We start from the raw sequence: 26,028 nt of genomic DNA, 5'->3' as shown, positions 1-26,028 counted from the left end.
GATATGGATTAGTTTGCTTCCATCGGCACACAAGGAGACGCTGTCCTTCTGCTATTTTTGGAGGTCCTTTGCTCACAATATGCTGAGGCTATGAAACTGAAAGCTGCGGGTCTCCTGGCTACTAATGGAAAAGTTTTGTGTATGTGTGTGCGTGTGTGCGTGTGTGCATGTGTGTGTGTGCGTGTGTTTGTTTGTTTGTAATAATACCTTGTGGGGACCATTCTCCTGACACATACCACATTGTGGGGACCCGCTGCTCCTTGTGGGGACCGAAGCCTGGTCAGTCAGAAAAGCAAACGTGTGTGTGTGTGCGCGTATGTGTGTGTGTGTGTGCGTGCGTGTGTGCATGTATGCGTGTGTGTGCAAGAGAGAGACAGAGAGAGAGAGAGAGAGAGAGAGAGAGAGAGAGAGAGAGAAACCGTGGAGCTTAAAGTAGATGAAAAGTTTTGCCTGCTGCCCCTGCCATCCCACCCTACTTTCTTTCTTTTGTTCCTTTAAATATTGGGTCACTGACCCTCCTGGGATCATGGAACTGAATCTTTTCTGTTCAGCCCACTGTCTCACTATCATGCGTATTTATCCTCTCGTCTTGGCTAAATTCAAATCTGTGTGCGATGGCAGTGACCTCAGCTGCTTCTCTCTTATTTTCAGTCTGAGGAATGTCTCAGATGTATCGATAAGATGCTCCGAATGCTGGTTTTATTCAGTGTGCCTTCAGTAAACTTGCCAATCAGAGGCCTTTGAGGCCTTTGCACCAAATGTTTTTGTGATGTTTCCTCGTCTTTAAATATTCATGCAACGACTTCACGCTGCTGTAGAAACGACCGATTAGCATAACTGAAATAGCTTTTTTCTTCTTAATTGTGTTTTTTGGCAACATTGCATCTGCATCACAGTGAACAGTCGTCATCTGTTTGCTTGTAAGACACATCTGTTGTATTTCCATAAAATTTACATGTCTTCAAGACTTAAGTAAGGCTGGTGAAAGTGAAAGTATTTCCAGCCCTGGCTGCCAAGGACCTGCAGATTTTCTAACTGAATTCATATCTGGGAAACATCTTGTTTTTCTTCTGTTGGATAGAATTACTTTAAGCGTGTTTACATTACATTTGCATTCAACTTCCAGGTCACTTAAGTCAAACAAAATCAGACTGAATATGAACTAAATATTTTTATGTGTCTTAAGTAGCTTTTTAGGGGGCCAAAAACAAGTGGCTCCTGGTGAAACATTTTGCTTTACAAACACAGTAACTTGTAAAAGTATTCACACCCCACAAACTTTTACACATTGCATCGCATTACAACCAGGAAAACTCAATCTGTTTCACTGAAAAGTTAAATGACAAACACAGTGCAAGCTAATGAGTAACCAAGAAGTAGAGGGGAAATAATACTTAAAAAAATAAATAGTGTAGGTATTCAGGTTCGTTTAATCTGATACATACAGTCTAATCAATGGCCCACATGCAAAACACCAAGAGTGGAGGGAAAACAAAGCTGCGCTTCACCCTGACTGCATTGGGAGGGTGTGTGTTTCATCCAATGTGTGTGCACTGGATGAAACTAAATACAGAAACGTCCCGGAAGAAAACCAGGAAGATGCTGCAGAAGCCTTGAGACTGGGACGGAGAGTCACCTTTCAGCAGGACAGCAGCACTCAACATTCAGAGCAAAACTACAACGGTTTGGTTCAGATCAAAGCGTACAAACATGTAACATTCAGCCTGAGTCAAAGGTCAGGTGTTAGATGTTCAACAGTGGCAATGGAAAGGATACATCACAACAAACGATGGCTCTACAAAGTATTGACTTACTTGAAGTTAGTTTACATTACATTTGTGTGCCTTCAGTAACACAAATGTAATGTAAATTGGAATTGAATCCATTCCAATTTTTTCAGTTTCATTAGCAAACATTTTTGAAACAATGTATAATTTTTGTTCACTTCATAGTAATGAAATACTTTGCATTGGTCTCTTAGATAAAATGCCACTAAAATACAACACCATTTGCAGCTGTTGTATTGTTAAGGCAATATGTAAAAAAAGCCATGAGGTACGATCACATTGCCAAGGAACTGCGCTTTATGCAGGAGAAAAGTTATGGCTTTGAATCTGTTGGGTAAAGAAAACACTAATGAAACAAATACATCCTAATATTTAACATTTGTTGTGCCAACTGTTGCTCCGCCAAAATAAGACACGCAGACTTGTTTCACGTGTGCTAAGCCCTCTGAGTTGCCGTAGTTTTAACAGTTACCCTACAAGGAAACGGGTTTGAATGTCGGCTCGGCAAGTTTGTCAGGTTATAATTTCTCCCCAGGCCATTCAAAATGTATTCGGTTTATTGGCTACTCAAAGGTACCCTTCTGTGTATTTCCATTTCCTGTGTAAAACAATAACCACTTCCTGTTCAAAAAGAATGATGGTTTATAGGTTTATAAAGCACTGTTTGCGTTAAGTGCTGATATTCTTCAGATTGTTTTAAGGCCTGTTTGGTATTTAGCCTCTCAGATTAGCCGTTAGCTTCAGGACCAACCGATCTGAATTTATCCCTAATGAAGATGCTACAATGTTATACTGCAGGTAATGACTGCCTATGACCTGAACAAGAAACCAATTCAGATATCCATGAACGGATGATGCAAACCTGCCCCCTGCTGGTGAAAGATAAACTTACCTCACCTGTGTTTGCCTATTCAAGACTCACACCGGCATTTATTTATCATCAACGGGGTAAATGCCGCTTCTTTAAATGTGCATCCTGTTAGAGAGACGTGATGCTATTATACACAACTGCATCATATTTCACCATAGCAACAAATCTCTTCACGCTGCATAAAACTCAACGCCGTACACCTTTAAAAGTTGTTTATTTCATAATGCTCTATGTACACAAACATTTACAATGCCCTATATGACGGAAATACAATCCATTATAAGACTATTGATGTAAGCAAATGGGTAGAAAAACTGAAAAAAACAAACATGTTTTAAAGATAAAGCTGTGAGACGGGTTGAAGTGTTACAGATAACTGCTACTAAATCCATTAATGATGAAAGATGCGAATGTCTGTGTTAGTTACAGCAGATGAAATAAATCCAGGGTTCTTTCTTCTGATGAAGGCAGATCACTTTACTCCAGCCGATAATACTTTACAAAGAAAAATGTTTCAATTAAAACAAAAAAAGCCACAATACTATATTCTTGTGTGTTTGAATTTCAGTAACTGATAAAAAAAAGGAAAGAAAAAAACATGTTTTCATACAGTACTGTGATAATATAAAAGATAAGGAATACATTTGATTTCAGGCACATTCAATAATAATAACAATAATAATAATAATAATTAGAGCAAATGTAACTGCATTCAACTGAGTTGGCACTTCAGAACAATCAGATTTTGTTACCATGTAGAAACTTACAAAACGAAGTTCAAAGCATAGTTCATAATAAAATTTGTTGACATACTATTGATATGGGGCATTCTGAGGGTCATGTTTTTTTTGTTTTTTTTTTTTACAATGAATTCAGTAAAACTTCACATGAAACACAATGTTTTCATAGAGTGAGGGACAACCCTTACTCAGAGTATCATATGACATCAACTTTATACAAATAAATCCGATATTTCACTGTAATATTCGGCATATTTATATTCATAACCAGAAGTAAAATGGCAGTAAATGGTTCCTCGTTTACAAAGTGTGGATGTTGCTGTGCAGCTGCTTTTTACTTTTTGCTGGTCCAGTCTAATGCTTTTTTTTTTATTATCATAATTTTTTTTACTTTGAAATAAGCAATGTTTTCTCCTGCAGAGAGGTGAAACCCTGTGGATGTTTTTAGATATTAAAATACAAAGAAGTAATCTAAAAAAAAAAAAAAAAGTTGGTAGATCTGTACAGTCAGCTTTGTTGTAAAAAGTTGAAACATAGAAGAAAATAGCTTCTGTTTCAGGCTTCTTCTTCTTTCTTCTGAAAAGAAAAAGGCTCCCATGTTTTTTTTCCCACTTTGTTTTGCCTGAAGAGTTTATAATTCATCATGCAAAAACTCATCTTCTTCACAGACTGACAAGTTCAGTTCCTTGCCACCGGGGGGCAGACTTCTCAGGAATCCAGTGATTTTGTTTTTCTTCCATTTGACGTCAGACGAGTTGAATCTTTCTTGGTCAGTAGGTAGTTTTGTTGTGCTAGCAGCTGCACACAGCAGGGTGTGTTAGTCCAAGGCAAGCAGGTGCTATAAAACTGTGGCCTCCTCAATGGCGTTGACCCATCTGAAACACACAAATTAAACATTTAGCATTTTTAAAAACAGTCTTCCTGTTAGTTTGGATTGTACTATTTGGTTTTTAAATATGTTACGTAGCCAGTTTTGGCTCTGCAGCTGAGTTTGAGAATGGGAAGGGTAAAGGTAATATTAACATGTTAAAATGGACAAGCCAGACAAGTCAGACTTGAATCTGATAGAGAACATCTGTGCAGGGAGCTAAAGATTAGGGTGATGGCAAAGAGGATTTCCCACCTCAAAGACTTCCAGCTCTTTATCAAAGATCGGTCATAAAATACCAAACGGTAAACATGCAAAAAAGCTGGTGGGTAATTATGGAGAGCTTGATAGTCGGAGTGCAAATAAAGATTTTTCGTTGGTTGTTGAGTGGGGGTGTCAGTAATTATTCATTTTAAAGTTGACATTTTTAAAGAGAATGTAATTAAAATATACAAATAGCTTCTTCTTTCTTTTTTTTTTACACATTTTTTTGTATGGTTTTGTTATCTTTTGAAAGAAGTCCGCCTCATTTCCAACCAGAAACTAAACCTTGATTATAAACAAAAACAAATATCCACATGTAAATCTGTATAACTTTAAATCAACTTTTTTCATCTAAATATTTATTTTAATCAACAAAAAAGCGACGTGGCTTCAGGGTCATGTACTTGAAACGACTGCAAGTAAATGTATCAACAGAAACGAGTCCCTCCACGCCTCAGACGGCGGCGCCGACCTGCGAGCGGTGTGCTGGTCGTCGGCTCTGAAGGTGTAGTAGAGAGTTTTCTTGTGATACAGCTGGAACACGTTGCTGCTTTCTTCTCCGTCTGGCTTCTCCGTCAGCTTGACGGTGAAGCCCTGCAGAGGTAGACTTTCCGAAGCCACTTTATCCTGAAGCAAAAAAGAAAAAAACAAGGAAAAACACAGTTAAAAACCATCAGACGTGGTGCAAAAATCACAAGGATTGGGAGTGGTGAGCAGTGCTGCTGGTAAGAGCTGGAAGAAAACAGCAGGTGTTTTATTTTTTCCAAGAAGAGCAAAGCGGTGCAACAAAAACAGCCTGTGCATTCGTGAGGAGAAAGAGTGAGAGAGAGAGAGAAAGAGAGAGAGCACAGAGAATCCCCTCCATTAGTAATCCAGCGATTTACCGGTGAGACCGACAGAGCTTGAAGAAAGGTTGAAAAATGGCCCCCGACATCAAGAGGAGGGAGGAATAGATGTTGCAAAGAAAGAGCATGCCTTCTTGATTGAGCCAGAATGGATTTGCATAATGACAATGGGATGGTGGGAGTGTTCTGGGGCTGGTGCGGGAGACTCTGTGCCCCCTCACCTCACGGGTTGTGAAGGTGTAGAGCACCTTATCTTTGAGGAGGAACCACAGCCTCTTCCACTTCCTTTTGCTCTTCTTCCGGCGCTGCAGGCTGCCGCTCATGGTGGAGCCATCCACACTGAGTGACGCCTGGCGACGACGACGGGGCCGCGACAGAGAAATGACACAAACATTAAAGTGAAACACTAGAAATGGGCGATTTATGCAGGATGGTTTTACGTTAGGGGAGTCCAAAGTGCGGCCCAGGGTAGTTTTTGTATTGAGCCTACATAAAGGAACTGATGAACATCGAGACTTTTCTGTATGAAACCTTCAATGCCAAAATGATATCTTAAATAGACTATTTTAGCTGCTAAACAAGTGTTTTTTTTTTTTAATTAACTGTGTTAATGTAAGTAGAGCCACAAATCTCCAGCCACTTTTTACTCAGATTTAATCACACCTAATAATTAAAACGCACCAGTTAAAGGTTTTCACAGATCTCATTTTTGTTGCCAGGACTAAACTAAAAATGATATTGTGACCAACAAGTTAGGAAACAAAACAACTTTGAAGCCTTTTGTCAAACATTTCATTAAAATATCACATTTGAAATAAGACAGGGAGCTAACATGAACCCAGCTGGCAGCTGCTCAGCTCAGCTGTCATGCGAGGCGGACATTCCAGGCGTCAGAGGAGGAACTCAACTCCAGAGCTCCCTGGTGGTCTAGTGGTTAGGATTCGGCGCTCTCACCGCCGCGGCCCGGGTTCGATTCCCGGTCAGGGAACATTCTCTATTTTCTGATTATCTAACAAGTTGCATGCAGTGGCAAACAATGAAGTGGACAAACAACAGTGATCTCTATCCCACCTGGCTGAGGTTGGAGCTGCTCTTCCTGGACTTCCACAGACTGGGAGGCTGCAGGCTTTGGAAGACAGCAGAGAGCGGCCGACTGGCCCGATGAGTCCGAGGGCTTGAGTTTCCACACGCTCCCGATATGCTGCCGCCTGCAGACGTGCACAACATTTAACGTCCCGCTGACTCCGTTCTCAGCTATGATCCTTAAAAAAAAACAAGGGGTCACCTCTTTTCCTGAGCTCAGCGTAGCAGTGGTCACACACTTTGGCCATTCTGTCCTTCAGGTACTTCAGAGGGTATCTGTTCCTGGAACAAGCTCGACACACCACCTGCTCAAACACATGGAACGGATCAGCGTGCTTTATGTGAGATGCTCAGGACACATAGAAATAACTGCAAACCTACACAGCTCATTATCAAAACATTAATAATCTCCTACATAGGCTGAGCTCAAACAGTAGCATCAATAGAAATGAACCATCAATGTTGTGGTTCATTTCCACAGCACTGATGCATCTCTTGAAATAAGCTGTAAGCAGATTTGCACGCCAACAAAGCGCTACAATAGAAAGTATGTCTCACTAGAATACACACTTCAATGCTCTTACTGTTTGAGCAGTTTATTAAAGCCTGTATCTCTACTGTGAACCTCTTTCAATGTTTTTTGAACTAGAATACGATACTGAAAATCACTAAAAAGTTAATTCCTGCCAGTTTTGAGGAGAAATTAGGGCCAAAACGTCGGATCGATATGCTGTCACATGTTGTAATTTTAGCTATCATATCACTATTGTGTTTAGAAGGAGAATCGATTTTCTATGGTATCTTTATATCATGTTTTATTGACGCATGCTAATGTTAGCATACAGCAGCTACTCCGCTGGAGCAGTGGTGGTTCATCATCTATTATAAAATTATAAAAGAACTGAGTGCAACAATTGTAAGCGACAACAGAGCTTTTAGCCAATAAAGACTGAAATGCTAATGTGGCTCCATGTCACTTTAATGTTAGCATGTGCTAACATGGCTGTTTGTTTTTAAGAGATTGTGGATCGTAGGAGCTCAGCTGAGAAGTAGCGTGGGTGACGTCATCAGCCTCAGCAGAGAAAAAGCAGTATTTGACGTTTGTCTTTCATATAACTAGCATAGAAACTCGTCCTTTCTTTCTTTTTTATGAAGCTCTTTAGAGTGCGGTGTACCGTACCTTTCCACAAGCATTGCAGTAGTGTCGTCTGAGCGTGAGGCTGAAATCTGTGGTGCAGTTCATGCACATCATCACCTGGGAAACTGGCACGAGCACAGGCGCGGCTTCACCGAGAGCCATCCACAGTTTCTCACGGGCCTGTCGGAACAGCGTTGGAATGATCCTCACGTGCTACAGCTAAAAACGCTCCAGTCAACAGAACTCATTTAGCTAATTCCAGTAGACAGATAACAACTCAGAGATGAATTACAGTTTGTTTTTTTTGCCACTATATTTAGGGTCTTTCATCTGCATTAGTTAACTGAACATTTTGAGGTTAATGCATGTTTGTAATACAGGAAACGATTTTATTTCATAATTTCCTACTGTACCTCACTGCATGGACCACCAAAGGTGCAGAGTCCTGCAGCGTGATCCGCGATGGCTCGACTCAGAGTGTGAAACCAATCCTCTCGCTCTCCTACAGAACTGAGAAGAAGAAGAAAAAAAAAAAACAAACACAAAAAATATTTTAAACATAAAAATCATGTTTTGGATTCATTTAGGTTTCCGACTTTCAGCGGAAGGCTAAACATTTTGCAGCACAGTTTCTCTGTTTTATCCTTTTGCATTTTATGGAGAATGCTGAACTTGGAAATGCTGGCAACCTTTTGAAAATCTCCGTTGTGCAGAAAGGTCCTATCCTCAGAGACTTCTGTTTACAGACGCTAGCCAAGCTAACTTTACTAGTTGCTAAAATAAGATCTGAAAACTATTTTGTTTTTGCCTTGAAGCACAAATACAGGGTGACTGCTTCCTCACACACACACGGCTCTCTGATCTCAACATAAATAATTGATGACCGCTCGCAGGAATACTAAAAATAAATAAATAAATAAATATTTCAAATGCCATGTCATTATATCTCTAAAAGAGAGAAAAAAAAAAAATAACCAAAACCTGCAGCTGCTGGCGTCGCTCACCTGGCAGAGAGAGTGATCGTGACGTCGGACACCTCGATCCGAAGGCAGTTGAGCACGTTGTCCACTACGGGTTTACTCACCTGTGTGCGCACAGCAGAAATACGAAACGGGGAAAACAGTGAGCAAGTGTGTGTGTGAGGAAAGCATAAATGAAAATGAGTCATCAGACAAAATGTGCTCACCTTCATCCCTGACAGGGACAGTGTGTTTTTGAGTCTGTATTTTCCATCTTGTTGTGGGTAGGTGTACAGCATAATATCGTTCATCTGTTCGGGAGAGAGAAAAAGAGAAAGTTGGAGGAATGAAATTGAGATCATTCTAATTGGATAAATGGGAAGCCCAAGATTTACCAACGATAACTTATGTAACGCATGTAATACCTCCCTCCGACACAAGGTGGTGGTGCAGCTCTGCTTCAAGAGAGTCTCTATTTAAAGTGCTTGTTCCGTATTTTTGTTGCTGCAGTATTTATGAGCAGTCAGTGTCTTACCTGCGGTGGTCAGCAATCCGAGCATGGAACTATAAGAGGAATTTCTAAAAGCAGGAATCCCTTCATGATTCACGGCTTTCTACTGACTTTTCATGTTTTAAATGGAATGACAATACAAGTAAATAATATTTTTTTTTTCCTCAATTTTGGGTGTTTTCTTTTCAGTGGTACTTTAAATGTCCCATTCCCATGCCTGCACACAGCAGAACTTTAAAGCAAATGTTTGTTTGGATACGGGAATAAAGAGTTCTAATAAGCCCAACACGCCATTGTTTTATGAAAGGTATTTCATAACACAGACAAAAGAAATGACATCATTGGTCACACCTAATGTGTGCTCTAAACATCCGCTGGGGCCCGAGGGGCAGCATCCAGGAATTCTCCGCCCTGCTCTGGATCCCCCACCACCCAGAGGCTTGTCAAGCCACAGAGGAGCAGGACTGGGTGGAGCCTGCGCCACCTTCACCACAACAACACAAAAACAGTCCCACTAAACACTTTTTTTTGTTTGTTTGTTTGTTTTGTTTCTTTTTTAGCTAGGTGGCTGGAGACAAAACAGTGCATGGCAGCCAAGCCGGAGCGACCTTTGGGCTGCGGCCACCGGGAGTTTTTGGGAGCTCCACCCTGCGCTGCTCGTTTACTGAAAGATTCCTTCCACAGAGACGCCAACGGGAGCTGAGCAAACAGACTTTCCAGGGCTGACCCATGAGTATGCGACCCCCTTTGCGCGTCATATTTCATTTTTCAGCTGTCCACTTGCCTTCCTCCTTCCTTCTGTTAATTCCTTGCTCAATCTAAAGGCGTTTTCACACCTGATAGTCCAGCAGGCTCGGCTCGATTGGGGGACCAAAAATGCAACGTTTGTTACAATTCCAGCTGGATTGGTTAGCTTTCACACTGGGTCGAACGATATGAACTAATTGCTTCCTGTTTCCTCCCTCACCTGTGGTGGCGCTGCTCCAAGAACTTACTGAGGAAAACGACATAAAAACCTCTGAAGAAGACATGAGCGCAATTTCCTTCTTCCCAAAATGTAAACAAAAGTGGACCAGCGTCAGATTTTTAGTGGTTGTAGTTTCTGTTTTGTCGTCTCGGGCCATTTCTCACACATTTGTTTTGGTAGTATTTACCCAGAATGCACTGTGTTATGGTCTGCATCCTGTTTTTGGAGGAGTCTCCGGTCCGCTTCCATTCACGTTTGCAATCGAACTGCGCCATACGTTACTTGAACCAAACTAAGACATAGGTTCATACCTCTGCAAACAGAACCGGACTTTCTAGGCAAACACACTAGAATTCGATTAAAGTGGAGTAAACGGGCTGGTGTGAACACACCCTAAGCTGGTTTTATTTCTTTTGTCGGCCAAGGATTGGTTGCACCTTTTGTGTGTCTCTGAGCAGGCTGATAGCTTTTCATTTTCACAGTTTGGACTCTCCATTGCTAAAAGCCCCCAAAATACCAACCAAGCCTCTGGTGACAGCAGACATTAGGGGGTGGATATTGCTTTACAGTAAACGTGTTTAGCTGCAGGTGGAAGAAGACAATGGAGGACGTGTTGGCGCAGAACGAGAAAAGACAAATTAATCCACGGAGCATCTTTATGTTTTAGTTGGATTAACCAAGAGGAGCCCAAACCCTAAACGCTGCTCCTGCGGATGTCTCGCCGAAGCATATTTCATAACATGAGACAGCGCTGATTGCACATGGAACAATAGAGTGGGCTTCTCCATTTCACATTATGTGTTTGTGTAACACCCCCACCCCTCCTCTGCCGCCTCCTCCCCACATTCTACAGGGTGTCTGGCCTTCACTTTGCTGTCAGTCCCCCTCCCAATACACAGGAAGCCGGCATCCAGTGACCCACACCAAACATCCTGTAAGGAAGCGGGGCCCTTGAAAACAAGTCCTGAGAGGGGTGGAGAGGAGACAAGTGGAGAGGGAGGACCTTGCTGGACGGGTGTGGTGCTTAGTGGAGGTCCAGCAGCCTTGGCCTCGCGCCCCTCCGCCCTCACAAGCTCACCTACCTCCACCCAACATTCCTTGACACAGATAAAGCCAGCAGCCGATTTCACTCGCGACTCGGTGATTCAGCAGGTGCCTTAAACAAGAAGTCCCTAATCAGACTCATTAAGTCCTGAGATTTTCTACAGAAATGTGTCCTGATCATGAAAATGATTATTGTAAGGTCTTCATGTACAAATTCAATATTATACAGGGTTTGAGTTATCTTCTTGGTGGGTTGCAAGGTTGTACAAACTGCTTATATGAGGACTAACTGTGGTTAATGTGTCTCCAGTATGTGGTGATAACTTGAATCTATGGAGAGTGAAGAGTGCCAAATTACAATGAACCAATAACTTATTAAATAATTATTCAAATATTTAATTAAGTTATTAAAACTAAATAAATTCAGACATACTTTATTTTAAATATATAATTAATTGTATGTGCCTCAATCAAATATTGATTTCATAAAAAAAAAAAAAAAAAATTACCTCACAATCATAACAAACTTGGAAGAGGTTGCCTTGACTTGCTCTGTGTAGCAACCAATCAGACATCAGGGTCTCTATAAAAGAAGCAGCTTTGATCCCGCCCACTGAGTTTGATGGTGAGATTGACCATTTAACTAAATTTACGATCGGCACTGGAACCTGAAATAAGTAAGTCACACACACACGCATATATATATATATATATATATATATATATATATATATATATATGTGTGTGTGTGTGTGTGTGTGTGTGTGTGTGTGTGAGTGTGTGTGTGTGTAATTTTTTAAAAGGAAATCAATACATTTAAATAATCCACATATAATTAATTCTATATTTAATAAATAATTTCTGTATTTATTGACAGTTTTAATAAATCAATGACACATTTAAATACTTTTTTTTTTAACCAATTTTTCATTTATTGTATTTTGGCACTCTTCACTGTCCATACATATCTTTTTTTTTCATGGAAAATATTGAGGATATTGTCACAAAATAAGATATTTTAAGTTTGTAGATGACATCATGATGCCTGTTTCAAATGTGAAGAAATGTGAAGAGTGTGTATTAACATCTATTTGTAAGACTTTTACCAGATTCCTCTGGTCTGGGCTTTGACTGGACCATTCTCACACACGAATACTCTTCAATCCAAAGCATTTCATTGGAGCTCTGGCTGGTGAAAAACTATGAGCTAATGTGTGTTGATCTGTAAAATCTCAACTAGACTCCCTGACACCTGAGGCTGTAATGAGACAACGTGAAACAGTCGAAGGGGTACGAATACTCTAAAAGTGTCTCAATAAGCCTATTTTCATGATGTGGGGGTAAAAGTTCAGCGGATGGAGCTGCATTACCAGAAACAGATGCCGCGGCTGCCTGCTCTTCCTCGAGACCTTCATGAGCGTCCCCTCTTTGACGAATATCTGCTAAGGACAAGAACCGTTAAAAGCTTTTATTCAGATCAAAACAGCTGATTTGCTGCCGTGCAGCTTCGTGACTCTCACCCTCCCGGGCTTCAGAAGGTCCCTCTTCCCCTTCACGCTGTACTCTATGTGGACCAGACGCAGCAGGTTCTCCTGCGGGAGATCAAAGGATGAGACACAGAGGACAATCACCCGACGACACACGGACAGTTTATGTCTGAACGAACGTGTGGGAGGCGGAAAGGGAGGCGATAACTTTGTGTCCCCCCACCCCCGTCTCTCAGACTGTGTGTGTCCGTATCAGTGGGTGTGCGAGGAGGAGGAGGAGGAGGAGGATGAAGAGCAGTGTGATAAACAGAGGAGGGAACCTAAAGAGACACGGGGGAGTCTGACAGTGAAAGACCTGAAGGACATTGAGGAAGTGTTGGTCAATTATCTCCACCAAGTCTTGAAGTTTAAGAAGAACCATAAGTCATGTCCAGCATTACACTGCCTCCTTTGTTGTATCACATAAACTTTCCTCAGTTAATCACCACGTAGGGATCGACCTCTTTTTGTCTCTGGCATGCCATCATTCAGAAGACAGATTCACATGGAGGAACCACTCTTTGAGGCAGGACTTAAAGACCTTTGGAGACTAAAGCTAGAGCCGCAGCAGTGAATGGGAGCGCACACTATGAACCCAGGTTTAGAAACTCACCCCTTGTTTCAGGTCGTCGTTGGCCTGGTCTGCCACCTCAGACACGATCACCAGTGCAGCTGCAACAGAAAACAGAAAACGAATTAAAAGCGTTCGACGGGGCGACACTGTGCGTTGGTGCCAACGCATGCTGATCAGCTGCTTGTGAGCTTCAGATCACTAATGGAAACACGCCAGGAGACGATTGAATTACCCTGAGTGTCCTCGTATTCTTTGGAGTCAGGAGAGAGGTTGTTCAGGTAATCTGGAGAAAGCAGATTAAGAATGAAAGACGTGAGCGTCAAATCAAAAGGAACACATCTACTGATAAATTATGCCAACTTCTGAAGCACTTTTTCAAGTCTAAGGTATTGACTCCCGTTATTATAATTGTAGATGTTTATTTGCAGCATTACAGATTACTCAGTTACTAGTGAAAACTTTTCTGACTTTATTTTTTGTAGCTGACTTTTTCACCACGGTGCAGCGAGAAATTACTAATTTGTTTTGTTTCTTAATTTTATATCAGAACAGATTTCAACATCAAGCAACAACAACCTGAACAAAAGATTTATGATTTTCCAATACTAATTCCACTCAATAATGAAATCAGAAGGGATTAAAACCAGATTAGTTCTTGTATGTAAAGACATGATATAAAAGTTGCTAAAATTTTAAATAAAAACTGAGAGATGATACATTTGTATAAACTTAAAGTGTAGTCCAGACTACTTGGTTTGCTTTTGAAAACATTCAGGCTCTTGGGTTTACAGGAAAAGCTTCTCGAAAGCTGAGGGTCACAATAAGGAAAAGCTGCCTCACCGTACATTTTAGTTCTCATTCTAGATATTAAAATAAGATTTTTTCCATAAGACGCAACGGGTTTGGAGGGATGCAGGACAGACGTAAATCTAGGTGATAAAGTGGGCTAAGACTACTAGAGTGAAATTTTTCTCATATCACGACATTTTAGCAGCAACGCACTTATTTGCAGGCACTTGGACAATGCACAGTTGGCTCCACCAGAGATCGCACAGTTCATCAATAGTCAAGTCTGTCATTCGAAAGTGCTGGATCTATGGTTCTTCTGCAAAATCTTCCACTACACTTTCCCCCAAACGAAGCGATTTTAATGGGATTTATTATTTAACGGAAACGACGGATTGCAAAATGAAGTTTTTCCAATATCAGCGTAATATTGAAAACATTTTGCTTATGTTTGTAATAAAAGCGCAGATAGTGACAATTTCTAAACTTGGACTCTTTCCAAACTGGACCGTAAAAAGCGATGCAAATGTGTGTAACCTTTCTTCCTACGTTTTCGCATTACGAAGCTAACTTCCTCAAGCGCTGAGAACGACTTTATTTTCTGTGAGGTCTTCCTCTGAGTTTTTAAAATCTGAGCGTCTCTGTGTCGTTACCTGTGAGTAGCATTCGATACTGAAGAACTCTCACGATGACCTGGAGCAGCTGGTGTTTCATTGGGACCTCCGGTTCTTCTGGACTTTTAGTCTGCACACACACAAACACACCTATTACATTTTCAACACATTAAAAAGCACATTCCAGCATATTCCACATCTCAAATTTGAAGAAAAAGAAGAACCAGTCGTGCCGTATCCAGTCCGCAAAAGAAACGCTGAAATAATTTCAATATCTTCTTGTCCAACCAAAGCTACACCTGTGCTACCACCGGGAAAAGCCACGTCCCTGTGTCTTCCAAATGCGGGTCGCAGCTTTAACTCAAGTGTCGTGAGACAAGGTCGTCGTCGACCAAGAGGGAAATGTTCGTCAGGGTGACCTTGAGGCACACAAAAAAACCCCGGAGAGCGGCCCTATTCTTCTGCTCTATGGAGTCGTTTGCAGGTGAGAAAGGACAGAGAAAGGCGGGAACTATCAAAGAGAACACTGGAAAATCAATCAGGATCTAATTGTCTGTGACAGGTATTTATGCCCTGAGAGGTTGAGGAGCGGCAGGGGTTCTTGGGTGCAAACACACGACCACACGCACACACACAACCTCTCACACGAACACGCACACACACCATCTTTTCTAATCCAATGAAGTCCTATCCTTCATTAGACAGGCACAGATAGCACCCTGCGGGAAAACAGCATGTTCGTCTTTATTTACACTGCACACACACACACACACAAATATAAAACGTGTCAATGATACGTTCACACTTTGGCACAAAGCTTGAGCTGGCGATGAGATGATGTGAAAGGAACGAAGGTGCTAGCCCTAAAAAAAAACTGTATGTTTTTCTCTAAAGAAAGCCCAGAGTTGTAGCCCGGATCCACCTAGCAGATCAGCTCCCCGTTATCAAGCCTGCTTGTTTTCAGAACATCCGCTCGCCTCCAGCGTCACTTGCAAATTGTCATCCAATTGACACTTGTTCAGAGGAAGTGTCGTTCCAGAGATGGTAATTAGCTTGTGGTTTGTTTGGGTGAGCAAACCAAACGGAGGGGAGAAGAAGGAGCAGGACGCCTCGCAATGGTAGATAAACACACAAACACACGCGCGCGCGTACACACACACGCACGCAGCTGATCTAATTGGGGAGTTGTAAAGGAGGCTGCTTCTCTAATTAGCTTCTGTCTGCCTCATTGCCCAGCTGCCTTTACAAGGAATTCGCTCCATCCCTCTCTCCTTCCTTCCATGGCTCTGTGTCCACCTGCTGCACAGCCTCATCGGACACACACACACACGCACACACACACAAAGAAAGCAAAGGGACGCTTCGGCGTGAACGAAAATCCAAGCGGAGGAGTCTGGGAAAAGTGATTTCAGGAACCCAGTTTGAGGGAATCAACACAGTGTGCGTGTGGCTACGGCCAGGCAGAAACAACATACGGGCACAAACACGCTTCGCACGTAGGAGACACACATGGATCGAACGCGGCTCTGGTCGGTGTTTGTGGATGGCGCGGGTAAACAAGCAACTGGCTGTTAAAGGGGGGATGGGGGGCGAGGGGTGGGAGTGGTGGGCTGTAATCCGGTAAGGGTTGAGCTCTGATCCGATCGGGGGACTGCAGCTACTTCATCACTGTCATCACCACATCCACAATGAAATTACTACCACTTACACCGCGGGACTTTAGCTTGCAGCGGGAAAAAGGTGAGTGCAAAAATGAGGTGTTGAAAGAGAGAGAAGGATTGGAGGACTAAAATGCAGCCAGAAAATAACGTTTATCAGAAATGAGCACGTACATGTGGGTGTACTTACTTACGGTATTATGTATTTTCCAGTCACATAGTGCCATTTTATAGCACAATCAAGCAACTATGACACCTTCAGTTGTTCTAAGGTGCAACTTAAAAGAATCTGTAATGCCCTGACGCCTTGAAATTGGGCTTCTGTTTCTTTAAGAAGCTCCTGCTCTCTCTGACATCACTCCTCTATTAAGCCTTTAACGACATTTTAACCAACTTTTCACAGATAACTAGCTTGTATGACAACCTCAGCAGATGAACAGTTCCACCAAGTGTTTGCTAATTGCTGCTGCAAGTCTGAAGGAGCTGAGTGGTGAAGTTGCAGGGGAGTGTTGCTCTGTGAGGCGGAATAGCTGCAATAGGAGATTAAAAGATTCTGTTCAAGCATGCATGAAAGGAATCAAAGCAAAACGTTTGTAAATGCAGACTGACGACAAAAACTGGGTAATAGAGATGCACCAATGGATCAATCAGGCAATGATTTTATCCAGAAGCAGCTGGTGACGCAGCGGTTTTGCAGAAAACATGTTGGAACATGTCGACGGGACCAAACGGTATTTATCACAATTTCCCTTGTGGGAAGTTATTCGACAACGAAATCTGTAATACAGTGTAGTCCGCTCCTCTTTTTATCTTGTGCATACTGAAATATATGCAGAGCTCTCATGTCTGGCTTGAAAGTTTCACTGTATACTGTTTTTTTTTTTTTTGTTACAATTTAATAGAAAACATGCAAACAAAACTACTACTAGTGGCTAGCGACTTCCATGAACACATATTTTCTGAGCTATTTCACTGCCTTTACTCCTCCAATTATAGCCGGGTCAGAAAACCAAAATGACTTCCAAAGCAATGCTTTGACATTCGAGGACGTCCGCCACATTAACACATTAACCGTACCAGTGGAAACTGGGACGATCACCGCCAAGACTGTGGTTCCTTTAAGGCAATTGGAGGAACCTAAAGAGCAGCAACGGAGTCTCATTAATGCTTGATATGAAGTTTCTCGGGGCGAGAAGTGGAGTGACGTCAAGCTGAAGGTTTTCAAAGAGGAAACGAGCCGCAGGGCTCCGAGGGGCCGGCGCTGGGAGCTAACGTGTGACTGAGCTAAGTTTTTCCGAGGAGACACAGCTGCCGATGAATATTTATGAGTCGAGACAGTTGGCGTCTTGTCTGTTTGCTTTTCTCAATGAACTAGAAACGCCTGAAAGCATTATGTCAGACACTCACGGCGAATCAACACACAGCAAGGAGCTGGCGATTTTGCATGCATTTTGGCAGAGAGGCTCGGTCGCCTCGGCGCTCAATGCAGACGTAGCCGTAAACGGCACAGATAGTACGAAGGCTGCACTTTTGTTGGTTGTGTGTTTTATAAATGAGATGACCTGAAATAATGTCTTTGTTTGTTTTTCTTTTGCACATCTGACCTGCTTTGCTTTACCTTCCTATATTTTTTATAAAGTTTTAATTAAACACCTGCAACACAAAAAGTTTACCTTGTTAGAGGAATATCTACAGTGTTTTTAAAAACACCTTTTGGGGTCTTGTAAAGTTATGTGCAGTATCATCTTTATGCCAGACATTGTGAGATTTAGTCCAAAATTTTAAACGTTTTCCTAAACTGGTCAAAGTATTTGCTTGTGACAAACGTAAACAGAATTTCTTGAGGATATTTTCTCATCAATTTATGTTTTTTGTGACTCTTCCATCAAGGCCAGATTTGTGTTGACTATTAGCTGTAGGGCTGAAACGATTAATCAGATTAATCCTGATGAATTGACCAGTGAAACTGTTATGAACTAATTTATGTATTGATGTTAAGTCAAGTATATAAAGAGCTGAGCTTTTCATATTTTGAGGTTAGGAGTCATTTTTTAGCTGCTACAAATGGCGATACAATGTTTATTTTCTTATTTGAAAAATCATTTGTTGATCTTTTAATGTATTTCTAATAATGTATGAAAAAAGGGCTTAAATGAAAAATCTGCAGGAAATATCAGTTTAAAAAAATTTGATTAACTGATCAATCATCAAAAATAATCCAATCAAAATCATCAGTAGAGCGTAAATCTTCCCACCTGAGCAATATATTTCTGCTGCCCCTCCAGAGTTAGGCTTGTGATTGTTGTTTCCACAGTGGACATTCAGTATTGATTAAATAACAAAACACGTACTTGCTTCAGGCTGTAATGATATTAGGTTTAGCTCTAGCTAACCCCTCACTCGTATCCCACAGTCCTGGTGTCAATTATGAAAGAGGAAATTAAAGTCAGACAAAGAATGAGGATCCACTGCCGAGTGAATATAAAATATGTGAGCATGACGGCAGAAAGGTCAGCTCCACGAGCCGCAGCGGGTCACAGAGGCTGCAGAAATGCCGTTACGATCCCAGGGGCCGCCTGGGGACTAAAAAAAAAAAAGTAATTCAATAGCTGCTGAAAGGTTTCCAGTACAGCCGAGAATGGGAATGTTAGCCTTTCGTCGAAAAATCCTTTAAGGAGACGATTCAAATCCTCAAGCGAAGTAATAAAGGCACCACAACAGCCTGGGAGTTAAAAAGTCTCACCTCAAATTTCCTGACTATGCTGGAGAAAGCTGGGCAGCTTCTGCAGCTCTGCTCCAGTAAGGACATGCTGCGATCGTACTCAGAGATGTACGTGTCAAACACTCTGAATTCGTCCCGGCGAGACAGGAACACGTCCACCATCTTCTGGTTCTCCTCCCTTTTGAGGTGAAGATTAAAAAGTAAATCAAATGCATTTAGGATTCAATGCAGAGCATCGATGTGTTTCACAGAGCTGGTAGATTCAAAAAAGTGACATTTCTTTTTAATGCCAGGCAAGCTTTCTGCAAAACTAAATAATGTTTAAACTTGTAAATAAGTGTCTGTAAAGGTGTCTAATGACGTTGTTTTAACTCAATGGGGGCCTAATGAGAGCCAATATGTTGTGTCACTTAGATCAGAAGTTGATGTTTTATATTCAAAAACTGATCAATTGTGTTATAAGGAGTGAGCTCTGGTTTTTATCTAAACAACATGGTACTCATAGAAGTACTGCTTCAGTCAAAGTAGCATTTAAAATGTAACACCAGCTGCTAATGCCCACTTATTAGTCCGTTAGTGACTGAGTGAGTGAACGAATACACTACTGGATTAACCTTTCGTTAAAGAAATAAAAGCCCTGTTTGGTCCGCTTTAATCGAACTCTGGTTCATTTAGGGGAGGTGTGAATGCGCAATTGATTTCTGATACGGACCAAAAATCGAACTCTGGTCCGACTAAAAGCCTGGGATCGCTCTGAAAGCAGGAAGCGGACTATAGCGCAGGGCATTCTGGGTAAATACAATGAAAGTGTCTTGCTTAGAGGGGGAGAAATGTCTCATGGTAATTTTTCCAAAGACAAATGAGAACGCCTACAACCGCCAAAATTCGTGTTTACATTTCCTGAAGAAGGAAGTTGAGCTCTCGTCTTCTTCAGAAGTTTTCCTGTTTTTTCCTTCTGTGGTTCTTGGTGCAGCGCCACCAACAAATAAGGAAGTAAACAGGTTTTTTTTTTTAAATGGTTTGTTTTGTTTGACACTGTGCAGTGTAAAAACGATCTGCAGCAGCTGAAAATATAACAGATGTGGCCATTCTGGTGCCTAATGGAACCGAGTCTACGGGACTATCAGCTGTGAAAACGGCCTAAATCTCAAACCGTGGGGATCACAGAACATCCTGCTTCTTACCAACTGCTAATGCGCTCCTCCAGTTCCTCCAAGATGCTGCTGTGGAGGGAGTAAACCTGTGGGAGCACCCCTAGTATCTCCCCCAGCCGCTGCTCGTCCAGAACTGGCTGCCCTTCCTCGTTCGCTGCCTCACTCACCGCTGACCTAAAGTCCTGTGTGAGCGAGAGACGGAGAGACAGAAAGAGAGAGAGAGAGAAAGAGAGAGAGAGAGAAAGAGAGAGAGAGAGAGAGAGAGAGAGAGGAAAACAGGATTTGTGAGGAGAGATTTTTCAAGAAGACAATGCGGTTGGGACCCGTAATGCAAAAACAAGGAATAAAGGAAGTGCTTGTGAGGAGGATGGAAGGAGGAAGGGAGGACAGGAGAAATGAAAGGTGCAGAGGAACGGGGGAATGAAGAGAGAAAAAAAATGGAAGGAAGGTCAGATCCTCTTAAACATCCTTCCTGACACCCTCCCTTCATATCATCCCCTCACTTTGGGCTCCGTCCAGGCATTCAGGAAAGGTGGCCCCCGCTTGCACGGCACACCAGGTGTTGCTGCATAATGACCTAACTCCATGATACAATGCCGGTTTGTACTAAACCCGCCGCTTTTCATATCTCTGCAGACAAGAGCCCAAGAATTTGCTGATATGCAGCTAATTTGGCTCTCCTGAAGTGTATTCAGTGCACATAAAGAATGCACAACTGGCATTAATAGCAGCGGCGTGAGTAACTAAAGGGGCTCATTTGATGAGTTATGGCAGGAGGGAGAGGAAAGAAAAAAAAAACCAGGAGAGAGGATATTTATCTTCTCAGCAAATTAGCTCAAAAAGAAACAGAAAGCAGGTAATTTATTAAGAGGCGTTGGCGTGATGTGAGAAATATTAGCCCCCTCTTCGACCGACACTGCTGTGCAGCGAGCTGATGCTACTTCGTCCAAAGAGCTACATGTTGTGCTTCTAATAAGGCACGCATGTCAAACTCAGGGCCCACGGGCCGCAACTGGCCCGCTGTAGCTGTTTATGTGGACCTCTAGACCAGGGGTCTGCAACCTTTACAGTAAAAAAAACAAAACAAATTTTTATCCTCAATCTGGCTAAATAAAATGTATTACCTGACCTTTTGAAAAAAGACATTTGTGATGAAGATTCACTACAGAAAATTTACTGTATTTTTAATATAGTAGATATTTTACTCCTACTTTTAGGTTTTAATAAAGAGAAACATAAAATGTTTTCAAAAAGTTTAAATCTACAGTTTTTGTTATTAGACGTTGATATCTGTACATCATTTCCAGTCTAACAACTAAAATAGATTTAGATACAAATTATATTTTTAAGAATTTAAAAGCAATTGTTTCATAAAAAAAAGTAAACTAAAAAATAGTTCAAACATGCAATTATATCTTTTAAAACAGTTGTGTTATAATTTTTAGTCAAAGCTCGATACAAGAAGGCCAGATAAGTATAACTATAACAGTTGTGTGCTTAGATATTATTTTGTCAGTCAAATCATATACGTTTTTATTTGCAGAGTGCCAAATTGTGTGTGTCATTGTGAAAAGATGTTAAATATTTAAAAATGTACAAATCAAAGGCAGAGAAAGATGCAAGATTTCAAAGTTTCACAGGATATTCTGCCACAATGTGAGGACATTCGTGATCTTGAAAATGAGTTTGCACCCCTGCTCTAGGTATGGGGCTCATCAATTTCAGTTTCGTGTAAAACCAAGACACAGAACAATCGCCGATGTCCCGATCCGCATGCGAGATACCGTCAAGAATCTGAGAGCACGATCAATCAGACGCGAGTTCCCCTTAATCACGTCGGCCGATTGAAAGAGCAGCCATGTTTCTGCCTGACTCCGTCTTCCACGTTGCGCGGCTTCGACTCTGTTATGGTAACTGAAGCTTTTGGTTGAGCAGTCAGTCAGTCAGTCAGTCAGTTACAGCGGGCTGCTTGCTGCCTCTTTCGGGCCAAAGGGGTCGCGGATTAGCACAGAAACGGCCCGAGCTTCGTGTGCTGAAGCCGTTACGGGGGGAGAAGTTGTTTAGAAGAGGAGCGCGGCCTCCCTTCCTATGTGGAGACAGGCTCTGGAAATTCTTTGTATTCTTGTTATTCCTTATCAAACAATGGAACAATAGCTCATGTGTGCTTCTCACTTAACGCTGCACCTTGTTTTTTTCCCAGACGGTGTGTTTGTACATGCCGTGCCGCCTCTGTGTGTACCGCCACCTCACCCCCGACCCCCGCCGCCTTAGCTGAATTACCCACTTTCAGTTTAATGACGACCATCGAACAGCAGCTAATAGCCTAAAAGATCACAGTCTGAAGATTGACAAGCAATAACAACCTGATGCATAATCAAATATGTGAATCACCGACAGAGTGAACGTCCCCTTTAGCATATCTGGAGACACCCTTACCTCTTTATTCCTGTCTTTTTTTCTATATATATATGTTTTAAGGGTTTTTGATTCATGGTTCTTCAAGATTTCTGGGAGTTTTTATTGAATACTGGCTGTTTGTTTCACATTAAAAAGTATATTTATATATCTGATAGATAGGTCATAAAAATAAACAGTATCCCAAACTTTTGAACCCCCATTAGATTGCTTTAATCCATCATCTAAAATTGGAAAGGGCAACAGCTGCAGCAAATACAAACATACCAAGTCATGGCCGACCATCTGAACTAAAGACTGAGCAAGATGAATAATAATAGTAAAACTAAAAACACTTGTGTATTGTGGAGGAGCTGCAGATATCAATAACTCAGGTGGGGAAATAAGTTAATTTATGATGAACAACAATGAAAGTGGTGGCATCAGGGAAACTGGTGAGAATATAGCCATAACTACAAAGTAAAAGATCTAGATCAGAGCTTATTTCAGTATTAGAATGGTCTAGTCAAAGTCCAGACCCAAACCCAGCTGGAAATCTGAATTTAGAATTGCTGTTCACAAAGCCTGACCTGTTTAGAAAAGAGAAGAGTGAAAAAAAATGTTATCTGAAAAACCCAAAGTACAGGGGGACTGAAAACAAAGGCAAGCCACACTTTTCAGAAACTAATTAGCAAAAAAAAAAAAAAACATGCTTTCACTGAAAAGTTATGATTAACAAATGATTAACAGACTCCTGTTTTAAATGTGAACAGGTCCAACAGGTATGAGTATCTTTGTAAACCACTTTAAAATTATTTACACCTGTTGCTTGTTTCCCAGGCAACACAAAAAAAATCAACCTTGGCTCCAGACTTTTGAACAATATTATTGCAATTCGTATAAATAAAGCTCAAATGTAAACTTTGTCCATCAATATTCACATGAAGATGTAGCTTCTGGTTCTGTCTGTGCTTCAGCAGCAGGCAGCAGCTAATTTGTAAGTTCGGCTATTAGGTTGAAGCTACAGGTTTCTGGCCATCAGATGGGCCTGTTGTTGTTGTTGTTGTAAATATTTATATTACTTCATGTTTAAAGGTATTAAATTTAATAAATCGCTGCAGTGAAGTCACAGGAAGTGTCATGAAACACAAATGTTACTCTTTCCTTGTAAATATGCAGTTATTTGATGTTGTTTTGACAGAAAGTGAATGAGAGGATGGAAAAAAAGAAATATGGCGTGTATGTGTGTGTGGTCTACGTACTAAAATCCCCCTCCAGTCTCAAAAACAATAACAAAAAAATCCCAAAGTTCTCTATTCAACTGGCCGCATAATGACGAGAAAGATCAACTTTCTTTTAGTGACATTTTTACTTGGAGGGATTTTTACCTTATTCACAAAAGAAACACACAAAACAGATTTGTGGTATGGGGGTGTTGCGTCATCCTACAACTGACCACAACATGACAACTTTGTCAAGACCAGGAAGTAAACCTGGCTGCAACAACACTGATAAACTCAAAACCGAACATTACCAAAGGGAGGTGGGATGAGGAGGAGACAGAGACTGGATGTAACACACACACACACACACACACACGCACGCACGCACGCACACACACAGGATAAGATCCAATGAGCAGATCTGAAATCTTTAAGCAGGACAGATTTGAGGTCCATTTGACCCACAGGCAGAGAATATTTCCTTACCTCCTGAATGTGCTTGAGGGAGCTAACATGTCTGCAAAAACAAGAACATAACAAGATTATGTAAAAACTGTAAAAAGAACCCTTAAAAAAATTTGATACTTTAATTTTTACTACAAATTTAGCCAAATTATTTGCTAAATTAAGGCTCTTAAAGAGAAAAGAAAAATACAAAACCTCGCAGAAGTGTTCATACTAAATTAATCTCTTTACAGTTTTTGACTTAATTGCATCAGTAAGGAATAATGACATTTGTAGGCTGTGATGTAAAAAAAACCCAAAAAAACCAGGTAGTATGATTTTGGAAAGTTACTCCAGAAATTATGATGAATTAACACCGAACGTCAAACAAACAAACAAGAAAAACAACCAAGACGAACTGATTTTATTGGGCTTACACACAAAAACTAGCCACTTACATTCTCTCTGAGTCAACAAGCTCTTTGGCAACGTAGAACGCTCTTGAACGCCCATCAATCTGCGTGACAGGAAGGGAAAATGGTGGGAGATTAATGAAAACAGTTCATGTTTAAAGGCTTTTTGTGGGGCCCTCTCGAACATTAATAGCGCCTGCTACAGCGCTGCTAAGCAGGCTGACGAAACACCGAATTGACTTTTTTAAGATTCATGCTGTCAACATAAGACTGATTATTTCATTACTCTGCAGCACCGACTCGAAAGCCTTCTCAAATTGAACATGTTTAAATTCAGATGCATTATTTATGAGAGGCTGTATGAAAAACTGCCCCATTGATTTAGAGGCTAATTGCTGCGTCTCAGAACATGAGAGCAAAAGCAAAACACTGAAGCTTTTATTGGTTTTACCAAGGTGACCAATGTGTGTGTGTGTGTGTGTGTGTGTGTGTGTTCAGAGTCAAATTTGCTCGTTTAAAGGGACACTGATCTTTTTATAGTAAAATCAAGGGCGCCCTTCCTTCTGAACATTTTCTTTTTTTGTTCGATTTATTGTAACTTTGCTTTGAAGAGTAAGAAAACAAGGAAATGCGCGTCACATGATCAGACCCGGGGGTTGTTATTGTTGTGACAGCAACAGGATGGGTGGGGTCCGTCTTTGAGCTACTGTAAAAGGTCTGCTCTTCGTTGTACAAACACAGATGGGGGGGATTTCAAGGACCATCAAATCTGTTAAAGCAATACAGGTTGGAGAATAAGCTCTGACACGAGGCTGAAGAGGAATGAAGGGTTCAGCCACAAGGTGCTCATCTAATGGTGTCAAAATGAAAATCCCATCTATGGGTCTATTAAACACGATTATGAATGCAGGCTGTAATGAGTCAGGTGGCTTCACCGGGCCTGCAGTGAACGTACAGGGTTCCATTACCCACTCTGCAGGGGCTGCTATGAGATTCTCAAAGAGTGATGACCTTGGATGAAAATCACCACGGTTTCGCAGTATCGAAACAAAGCTTTTAAAACAAAAACGTGTGGAGTTTGAACGTACTGAAATGACTTAATTTAAAACTAATACTGCAAAAGTATTACAGTGAGCGCGTCTACTTCTGCTACTTGGGCAACAACATAGAGTAGCAGCTAAATTTAGGAGTAGTTTACAAGTGAACATGAAATTGGCATGAGTCAATCTGGAAAACGTTGCAAAGGTGGTGGGGTTGGGAAAATATTCTGTGGACCCAGGAGACGACAGTGAAACTTTCTGAGAAGGTGAGCGTCATGTAATATCTGTTGTACAATTAAAAACATTTTATGGTGGATATGACCATAGACATAAGAGTAGACCCCGCATTGGCCGCTCCGGCGCAGGAAATACGGCGGCCATCTTGGAGAGGTATACCCTCCTA

General features: G+C 41.4%; 1 protein-coding gene and 1 non-coding gene across 3 annotated transcripts in view; one reads left to right on the top strand and one right to left on the bottom strand.

Moving 5' to 3' along the window:
• Positions 1-2,855: 2,855 nt before the first annotated feature.
• Positions 2,856-26,028, bottom strand: part of fgd5a (FYVE, RhoGEF and PH domain containing 5a) — a 40,756-nt gene continuing 17,583 nt past the window's right edge. Inside the window, exons 4-21 of one of the 2 annotated variants that reach the window (XM_007563335.2) lie at positions 24,631-24,689; positions 24,215-24,245; positions 20,142-20,293; positions 18,979-19,135; positions 14,617-14,707; positions 13,410-13,460; positions 13,217-13,275; positions 12,598-12,669; positions 12,448-12,516; positions 8,783-8,866; positions 8,601-8,680; positions 8,010-8,106; positions 7,639-7,776; positions 6,661-6,763; positions 6,447-6,583; positions 5,597-5,725; positions 5,003-5,157; positions 2,856-4,273 (exon numbers count right to left, since the gene is read on the bottom strand). In XM_007563335.2, the coding sequence (XP_007563397.1) occupies positions 4,237-4,273; positions 5,003-5,157; positions 5,597-5,725; positions 6,447-6,583; positions 6,661-6,763; positions 7,639-7,776; positions 8,010-8,106; positions 8,601-8,680; positions 8,783-8,866; positions 12,448-12,516; positions 12,598-12,669; positions 13,217-13,275; positions 13,410-13,460; positions 14,617-14,707; positions 18,979-19,135; positions 20,142-20,293; positions 24,215-24,245; positions 24,631-24,689 (1,701 nt within the window). In that variant the 3' untranslated portion in view covers positions 2,856-4,236. The remainder of the gene's footprint in view (positions 4,274-5,002; positions 5,158-5,596; positions 5,726-6,446; positions 6,584-6,660; positions 6,764-7,638; positions 7,777-8,009; positions 8,107-8,600; positions 8,681-8,782; positions 8,867-12,447; positions 12,517-12,597; positions 12,670-13,216; positions 13,276-13,409; positions 13,461-14,616; positions 14,708-18,978; positions 19,136-20,141; positions 20,294-24,214; positions 24,246-24,630; positions 24,690-26,028) is intronic. The other variant, XM_007563336.2, reaches the window with a different exon arrangement.
• On the top strand, positions 6,292-6,363 carry trnae-cuc (transfer RNA glutamic acid (anticodon CUC)). The gene has a single exon. It is a non-coding gene; the product is annotated as a tRNA-Glu (tRNA).

Source organism: Poecilia formosa, unplaced genomic scaffold, assembly GCF_000485575.1.
Source record: "Poecilia formosa unplaced genomic scaffold, Poecilia_formosa-5.1.2 Scaffold147, whole genome shotgun sequence".
NCBI classification, from domain to species: domain Eukaryota; kingdom Metazoa; phylum Chordata; class Actinopteri; order Cyprinodontiformes; family Poeciliidae; genus Poecilia; species Poecilia formosa.
The sequence above is the reverse complement of the archived record's forward strand: the minus strand, read 5'-3'. Positions and strand labels throughout refer to the sequence as shown.